This window comes from Nipponia nippon, unplaced genomic scaffold (genome assembly GCF_047370975.1).
Source record: "Nipponia nippon isolate SJK-2023a ecotype South Korea unplaced genomic scaffold, ASM4737097v1 scaffold_7, whole genome shotgun sequence".
NCBI lineage: Eukaryota > Metazoa > Chordata > Aves > Pelecaniformes > Threskiornithidae > Nipponia > Nipponia nippon.
Genome location: NW_028262391.1, coordinates 8,660,666 through 8,669,778, shown reverse-complemented (window position 1 = coordinate 8,669,778; position 9,113 = coordinate 8,660,666). Strand labels below are relative to the sequence as shown.

General features: G+C 48.1%; 1 protein-coding gene across 17 annotated transcripts in view; it reads right to left on the bottom strand.

Moving 5' to 3' along the window:
* Nucleotides 1–308: 308 nt before the first annotated feature.
* Nucleotides 309–9,113, bottom strand: part of VEPH1 (ventricular zone expressed PH domain containing 1) — a 98,436-nt gene continuing 89,631 nt past the window's right edge. For 10 of the 17 annotated variants that reach the window (XM_087739902.1, XM_087739905.1, XM_087739901.1 and 7 more), the window contains 4 exons: nt 6,817–8,227; nt 4,461–4,997; nt 2,615–3,943; nt 309–2,088 (listed from right to left, as the gene is read on the bottom strand). In XM_087739902.1, coding sequence (XP_087596028.1) covers nt 7,991–8,227 — 237 coding nt within the window. In that variant the 3' untranslated portion in view covers nt 309–2,088; nt 2,615–3,943; nt 4,461–4,997; nt 6,817–7,990. Of the gene's footprint in view, nt 2,089–2,614; nt 3,944–4,460; nt 4,998–6,816; nt 8,228–9,113 lie in introns of those variants that run through there. The other 7 variants (XM_087739899.1, XM_087739900.1, XM_087739903.1 and 4 more) reach the window with 7 other exon arrangements.

The window sequence follows — 9,113 nt, the reverse complement described above, 5'->3', positions numbered from 1 at the left end:
TGGGGAACTCTTTGTTCAGGGAGGTGGGAGGGAATTGTAGGGTAAAATTTCCTTGGAAAACTTCCCAGAACTGGGCTCAGCTCTCATAAACAAGCTCTGGGAAGGCAGTTTCGATGTACAACCTATGGTTCATATTTCTAGGAAATACTGTCAAGCAGAGCTACTAACAGCCCCATGGAAGCGCACATGGCTCGGAGAACTTACAGCCCAGCCAGCCCTGCCGGCACGCTCCCGCAGCTCTTCCTTGGAAATCGTCGCTTGGTTGGTTTTGAGAATGTGATCCACTTGAGACTTAGTAAACACAGCAAAAATGTCCAAAATTTTAATTCAAATTTTCAAGCACAGGCACTTTAGCACTGGGGAGGAAACAACAATTTAATAAAGAGGTTTGTGGGAGACCACCGTTGTTTGTTATCTGACTCCAGAAGGTACGATCCTGCGGTCCAGGCACAGAAACATCCGTCTGGGCAGTAAAAACTGACCAGCGCAGCGTAGGTGTCAAGTGATCAGAAAGAGCCATTTGCAAAAGCTTCACAACAAGGAATACAAGAATTTTTCAGGGAATAATAGAATGAATATGTTTGAAACAAAGAATGATTTGCTTGTGAGCAACAGAAAAATAGATGAAGTAATTACATTTGTAAGAGAAACCAATGATTACGTATCATTTGCCTGGCTAAATATCACTAATCTTCATATTTGTCTTGCAAACCTTTTACCACGGAACTACCTTGTTCTTCGTGTTCCCCTGAGCTGTTGAAAACAGTGGTGTTAGTAGTGATGCAACTCAGCCTGGGTGGCAGCCGGAACCACCAGTGTGAGCTGCTCTTGTTTTACCCACTGTGCTAAAACCAGGGCTGGATGCAGCAGGGATGAGCCAGGAGAAACCGGTCTTCACTGCTTCTCTCCCTGCAGCCATGGACAGTCAAACCATGCAAGACACGAGTGGGAAATTGGAAGGTAAGAAATCTATAATATCTATATTCTGTGGAGAAGAGAAGAAGAAGAAGGGAGCCAGCAGCAGAAGGGGCCGCACTTTGCACACCTCAGGTGCCACTGCTGCCCCGAGCCCTGCGCGGCTGGCAAATGGGTGCTTGCGGGTCCCTGCTCTGACCCAGGCAGGGCACGGGTCAGCCCTCACGATCAGATGGATGTCTCGATAACAGGAGTCCGCACAGCGGCATGGGTCTGCACAGGAGAAACTCATCCCAGGCTTACAGAGATGCAAACAGCCATAACCAAAACAAGCACAGGAAGGAAGACGGTCACGACAGCACAGCTTTGAAGGAAGGAGGGAGATTTTCCCCATGAGAAAGTTTTTCACAGCAGCTCATCACTAGCCACTCTGCTTACGGAGAAGTCTACTCTTTGTTTGCTCTTCTTTTAGCAGTCATCACAAGAGGAATGCAGCTGCACCCATACAGCGCAGCGAGGCTGCAGGGGCTACGCAGTGCCACAGCAGTGCTTTCCAGTTTGTTTTAGAAGAAGTGATGGTAGCTGCTGATACATTTTTGGCAATCCTCTTGCCTCGCTATAGATCATAGAATAATTTATGCTGGCAGGGACCTCGGGAGGTCATCCAGTCCAACTCCCATTCACAGCAGGGCTTTGGTCCAGTAGATCCCCTGTGGGTTACATCGGTCAATGCTTCAAGCAACTGCAGACCGTTGCCATTGCACAGAGCTGGAAGCAAGCTCATCCCACCGCTGGACACCCCACTCTGCTCTGCGGGCGTTGGGTTAGCCTGCAGATGGGGCTCACGTTCCTGTCCTCTCCCCAGAAGTGCTACGTGACGAGGCTGGGCTATAGCCCACGAGGTGTGAGCCAGCCCTTCTGTGCCAAAACCCTCAGCTTGTTCCCCTTTGTTGTCGTATTGTCAGACGGGCGAAGAAGTGATGCTGAAGTACCAGTTGTTCTTGAGTGTAATGTGAGGCCACACACTCGCCCAGACTTGGATTCCTCAAAGATACATGTGGTGTAGCACAGAAATCACGGTGGACATCAACTCTTCCAGGAAAAAGTGGATTATTTTCCTTACATAAAAATGTTCATAGAAGCTGGAGCAAATATTTTGAAGAATTATGTTTCCTAGAGAAATTATGCTGATCTGTAAAACTTGGTTTAGGTTTGGAAATTGCTCGCATGCAGGAGGGTTCAGGTCCAGATTTTGGTCTGGTTTTCTAGCTGTGGGCTCAGGTTTAGATCCTAAACCTCAGTCTGTCCCCCCAAAGAGGACAGCTGTCCCTCCAGCAAAGAGGGCTGGAGGGTGTCGGTTTGGGCTGGGAGCTCTCCCCGTTGGCAGCCTGGGCTGCGGGCCACCTTGTGCCACGGCTCTGGGAGGTGATGCCTCGCCGTAACGTGGGGACCGGCTGGCTGAGCCCCAGCATCACAGCCAGGACCCCCCCAAAGCTTCCCTGCTTTCATGGACCCTGTGGAACTGGCATTGTTGCTGCCCCTGGGGAGCAGGAGGGAGCTCAGTACCTGATACACCAGGTGGGTTTAGTGTCCCATATGGCCAGGGTTGGGATTTGTCCCTCTCTTTACAGGAGAGAGGCTCCTTTCCTCCGCCAAACACTGGCTGAATAACAGGCTTCTTCAGCAAAGGTGAACTCACCCCTCTGCAGAGAGACGATGACATCTTTTGTACCGCAAGTTGTGCAGGACAGATTGTTTCCTGGCAGGGAGGAGCGGACAGAGTCCCGGCGCTGCAGCCGAGGAGGGCGTTTGCATCCCCTTTTCCGAGCGTGCTGCCACACACTTGCGTGCCCAGGGACCCTCCACCGTGGCTGCGGGGAGCTCTCGCGTCGTCCTCGCAGAGGGCTGGGATGGCTCCTGCAAGGGACGAGTGAACAGACCAAGAAAACGCAGCACAGCAGGAACTACCAACATGTTCCCTGTTCGGCAGGCAGCAGCTATTTAAATTTAGAATGTTTTGATACATGTTATTTTAAAAAGAACCAATAAAAACTATTTATATATTCGCTTGAGAAGAAAATCTGCAACAGTGGGATTTTTTTGTTTATTTATTTTTTAATCTCCCTGCTCTCATCATAACTAGATGGATAATTTCTCTGTTTCTCCTTTTAGGAGAATGACTAGAATAAGTTGCCAGCCGAATTGCTCTTTTATTTTATTCCAAGTTTTAATTTAAGACAGGAGAAGTGTGGCTAAGCTTCTTATTTTATGCAATTATTTTTTGGCACAGAACCCAGGGTCTCTCTAACTACATAGCTATGCATTCCATATTGTTTCAATCATGTTGAGATTGCAAGGAAGGACGTAAGCGACTGGTGACAGCCAAGTGCTGATGACAAAGCCTTGAGGCAGCAGGTGAAGCAGAGCCGCGTTTGCCCCACACACGAGTTTCACACTCAGACCTGGAACTCACTTGATGGTGAAGTGGATGCTCAGCCCCGATTTGCACATCCCGGTACTCTGTCAGATAGGTGACAATATGCCCTTGTACATACGCACACACGGATAATCAGGTGCATTAAATTGATGATGTCATGCATAGGTGGCAGACTGAAACTTGGCATCAAGCTTAAGAAATACAGACTATTTTGTCTGTAAAAAATGTTTGTAATGGCCAACTAACTGTATCACTGAACTCCAGTGACATGCCTCTCTGGGTGAATTCAGTGTTTAGTACAGGATGTAATTCTGGAACTTGAGTCCATAAATCCACAAGTTCACACCTATGAATTAACTTCATTCCCATTAGACTCAATGGCATGTCCTGTGGGTAAAGTAAGGATTTATTGGTCCAGGTATGGAAAATTAAATGGCTGAAATCTCCTTTCCTCATCTGCCAGAGAGGCCATGGAAATTTCCCATCGTATGTCTTCTTACCTTTGCACTGCTGCCTTTAAATCAAGGTTTGGCTCCACGGCTTCATTTACATCCAGAGGCAGCAGAGGAGGCGGCAGTCTGGTCTGCAGACCTGCATTATTTGTATGGACATAATATGCAATTTATTGTAGACTTCTTCCCTGCTCCTTACATGCTGTATAATATCGTGGAGCATAGGCTGTCTGCATCCAGCCTGCTTCATACTCTGAAGCAACTCATGAGCAACCCCAAACAAACTATCCTGTATCACTGAGGTAACAGTAAATAAAGGGTCACAGACAAAAAGGGTGCACCTTCCCCAAAACAAACTGCTTTTGGTCTCCAGCATCAGGCTTGAATGAATTTGAGAGGCATGAAGTCTAACAGAAGTTGTAAGTTTTATAATATTGTATTATTGGCACAAAGCACACTTTGCTTGATTCTGTGTAAACGACAGGGACCGGGAGGGAGCTCTGTACCAGGGAGCCCTGCCCGGCTGGGCGACCTACACAGATGCCTATAGGCTTGCCTGGATAGATTGGTCCCAGATGGGCTTTCCATATTTTCTGTAACTAAATTTATCTTTAACAAAGTTGTTCTGATCACTTTTTCTATGATCTAATACTCACCTCCACATTTTAGTTGTTGGAAGAATTTTCAGGAATATGAACATTTCAACATCTCTCCGGAGCACCGAGAGCATTGGAAGGCCTGGAGCTGGTTAAGGCATTGCATGGGCCATTGGCAGAGGTCTTCTCTTTCCCTTCTGACATTGTTAGCGTCAATGCAAATTTATCTTTTAGATCTACAAACGTACGGCCGGCTTTAAAGCCCTCCCTGATTTTCCATCATCCAGGAATGCTTCAGCAACCACTTTGTTCTCAGCTGCTGGCCACGTGGTGTGATCTATCGGCACTTCCTTCTCCAGTCAACATGGGAATGCTGGAAATAAAGTATTGTCGTTTCAGACCAGGGCTTGCTGACTTTCCAGGGCACGGGTGCCAGCTCAGTTGTTCGACGCGTGTTAGGAGCTCGGGCTGGAGCACTGGCTGAGACATGCTGCAGAGGTCCTTGGGGCAGGAGGTCCCCTGGGCAGGAGGTCCCCGGGGCTGGGCTCCAGCCCATCAGCGTTGGGAGGAACCAGGTCGCAGGAAATACTGGAGATCCTTGAGCAAAGCAAAACAAACAGACGTGAACTCCCACAGGAGTCAGGGAAGGAGCACGAGAGCATAAGGAAGGAATTACCAGTTTTGTTTCTCTGTCTCAAAGAGGATTTGGGGAAAACGTGGAGAGTTGGAAAAGAAATGATTTGGGGTTGGTCCAGCTGGTGCTCGTGGCCGAGGAGGAGGAGAGCTGGGCGGCACAGATGGGGGGACCTCTCCGTGCTGGAGGGATGGTTTGGAAAGTTGGTATCAGGGCTATGGGTGGGCAGCGTGGTGGCACCCTGCCTTGCTGACATCATCCCTGCCACCAGAAGGTCACCGTCAGGGCCTGCTCACCTTGGATTAATCCTGCCCCCAACCAATTTTGAGCTTATTTGCTTTTATTTCCCACCCTGTGCTCACTGCACCCTGCCCATGGGTGAGTACAGCAGAGCCGCAGCGCACAAGGTCTCGGCCTCTTTCTGCCAGTTCCCTGGTGCACCGCTGTGCCCTGGGGCCTCCATAAACATCATTGTCAGGTCTGGGAAATGATTAAAAATAATGAAAAAAGAGACCAGGAAAGAAACAGAGACATCCCCACGAGCGCAGGCAACTAAAAAGGGGGACACAGAAATAGCAAACAGCCTGTAAAAGTTTAGCCTAATTTTTATTTCACTGTAAATGGAAACTCATTGCACTGGTACTGGCCCAAGGTCCACGGTGTTTCTCTCCAAAAGGTTTGATGGTGCTTTGATGGATCAGGTTGAGGAATATCTCTCTGGAGCTGTTGGCTCCGGCTGCTGTGAGGGACCGGGCAGCCCTTAGCTCTGACCTGGCAGCAGAGCTCAGGAGCTCCTGTGGTACCACAAAGAAACTAATTTTTTCTCATTCTAGGTCAAGTAAATGCTCATTACCAAATGTTAGCATCTTACCTGTCAACATAACAAATTACAGAGCTCTGGCAGCCGGAGAGACAAACACCAGCAACACTCAGTGCTTGCAACTTATCAGACTCCAAAGATAAATATTCATATGGCATGCTACAAGACTCCAAGCTTTAGGCCATAAACCTTGCCGAACAACTGCATCAAGGAAGCGGGCACCAAACCATCAAGTTAAATCACTCAGGTCCCACTCCCTCCACAGCTCTTGCAGCCCTTGCTCAGCTTCGTGCCCGTCTCCTCCTCCCCGCGCACACCGCAGCAAGGACGGGGTAAGGGAAGGGAGATGGCCTGCCCCTGGCTGGGCTTCCCGGAGGCAGCCGAGCGTCCCCGCTCCAGCCCCGCGGTGCCAGCCCTGCCACAGCCGCTGTCGTGGCCCTGTTTTCCCAAAGCGAGAGAGGTTCAACGCAGGCAGAATAACATTTCTGAGCTGTCCTGGGCCCCATTTTCAGAGCCGCTGACCAGCAGCAGCCCCAGTGAAATCAAGAGAGTTGGGAACATTTAGGATGGTGGAAAAATCAGGCTGTAAATTCAGAGGTATGCAGTCATTCAGCCTCACCCTGACGGAGAACTGTGTCTGATATGAGACTTAGACCTCATGATGACAGCTGAGAACAGGCTTGACTCAGCAGTGCTAGTGCTAGTTTTACTCGATAGACTTTAATCTGAATTTATTTCCCAGGTCATTCCTCTTGCTCCCTGTTCCCCAAGCGCTTTTGATGACACAAAGCGTTGCTCATGTTTCTGATGGCTCTTCAGTTTTCTTGGTAATTCATTAAACTCTTCGAGCAGACCCCTGGCAGGTCCCTGCCATCACAGCCACCGAGCAGCACTGCTGCCCTCACCAGCCCCTGCTGCCCTCCTGCAGAGCCTGCAAAGTCAAAGGCGACAGCCAAACTCACCCAGCAACCACCACAGAAAGTCGACACGAGAACATTTCAGAAAGCAGATTATATTGCTGACTTTTTAATGTGCCATGCTCTTCAAGGAACTTGCAGAAATGCTGTGGGCTCCCTCTGCTACTGAATGGAAGATGCGTATTACAGTAAAAAGCACTACCCCTGCCCTTAACTCTCCCTTTTTAGTAACAACTTTTTGCAAAAGATGCATTTTTCTAGATTGGAAAATTGCAAATTTTATTTCTTCTCAGTCTTGAATGATCTCCAAGTTAATTTCTTCACCTGCAGACTTCTCATTAATTTTTTTTCCCTCTTTTCCTTTTTTGCTTTCAGTCTTTTCTACGGTACTTCCTCCACTTTGGAATCATTTGAGAGCGACAAAGAAAATCAAACAAACTGGGAATTTTCCAGTTTTGGAGAAATTTTGAAAAGATACAGAACAGAGAAGACAGTTTAAAAAAGAAAGGCAAAAAAAATTTAAAAATTACATTCAGTTATGAAGCGGTGAAAAAGCAGGAAAAAGACGGAAAAATCAAAATAGTTAAACATTTAAAATTATTTTTCAGCAGTATTCAATCTTTAAAATTGCTCAATTTCAAACCTGAAAGAAGCAGGAAATTTGATTTTTTCCGCAGACACATATAAGCAGTAAAAGGATAAAGTACACTGAGATTAAATAAGAAGGAAAATTATCTTTTTACAGACAGAAAGTGATTGAGGAAAGCAGAAAGCCCTTATGCACTTGAATGCTCTCGGCAATGTCTGCAGCCACCGAGACCTTGTACATCTCAGAAGGAAAGGCTGAGGACTTGGGGTCCAGGTTTGTTTCCAACCATGTCTCCTGGCTTGCAGGCCATTAGGCTGAAGAAAAAAACTGCATTTCACACGTGGACATGGAAGCTGCTTCCACACCAGCAATGTCCCAGTGCCAGGGAACGCTCCTGCATGGTGGCACTCCATCACCTGGTAGTCTCATCAAGGCATTAGACCTCTCGTGCTGCACAAAGCTCTCCTGGGCCCATGCAAACACATGGTCTTCCCCACAGTTTCCCACGGTCCAGGAGCTGGTGGGGCTTTTGGAGGTAAGAGGTCCACAGCATGGCAGCAGGATGCTCTGCGCTGGCATGGTCCCAGGCACGTTTGGTTTGCTGGCACGGCCACAGAGGTGCCAGCAGCTCTACAAGTAGGTGGTGGCCTCTCGGCTCTCCCGCTCTCTAGCCTGCGCGACGGCGACGTTGATGCACTGAAGCCACTCCTCGGCGTTCTTCTCATCTTTGGCCTTGAAAACATAGGTCTTGCTGTCGGTGAAGATCTCAAAGGCCCGGGGCAGGCTGCGGTCCCTGCGCTTCTTTGCCACCACTTTAACGCTCTGCACCTTGCTGAGCTCAATGGGGCAGTCGTCAGGGTCGTCCTTCTGAAACACAGGGAAGACAAACAGAACCAAGTTCATCTGGTAGAGCTTCCACTGTCTTAATAAACAGTTGATGTCTCTAGAGCTGGGCTTGTAAACATTGCCCATGCAGGCAAATGCACTGATTGAGACTTTCCAAAAGAGCCTTATGGGAGTTAGAAACCCCCGTCCCACGCAGTGCCACACTCACCTACTGAACACCATTGGGTTTCACAGGGTGTCATGGGCTACTGCACCCAATGGCCAAGGGTCCACAGCGATGCCCACAGGCTCTCCCCTGCCAGCATCTGCACTTTTTAGTTCCAGCTTCAGCTATTAACCTGGGCTTGGATTCTCCTTTCTCTGGCTTTTAATAAAGATGATCTTTGTTAACGGAGCCACGCACAACTTGTGCCGATGGCAAATGCTTCCTGGGTACAAAAATCAGCCAGTCCTTGAGGACTGAAGAAAGCTCTCTTATCTTAAGCAGTGATAAGTTGTTACCCTTCTCAGAGTCTCCACCCAAAAACAGAAGCAGCGGCTCCTTTTTGTGTTGAAAACAGAACAGATACCTTGAGTCTGACCCAGGAATGTGAGGGAAATCATACCATTTCTCAGTGGGGAATGGAGAATATGGGATAGCTCAGTTGCAATTTTGTTTGAAAACATATAAAGTAGGTATGTCTACGAAATCTTAGTGTCATTGTGCGAAATATGACACAGGGAGCGTAAGAGAGAGTTGTACAAAGTCATGGAAGTTTCCTGTGGGAGAAGAGATTTGTAAGCTCATAAAAAATGTACAAATTAGGTCTCCAGGGGAGAATTTTAAGCTCAAGGCCCTGATTCCTCAAGAATATTTGTTTCTCCTGTTGGTCTTCTTATACTTTTTACCAAGAGGAGCAAGGCAGAT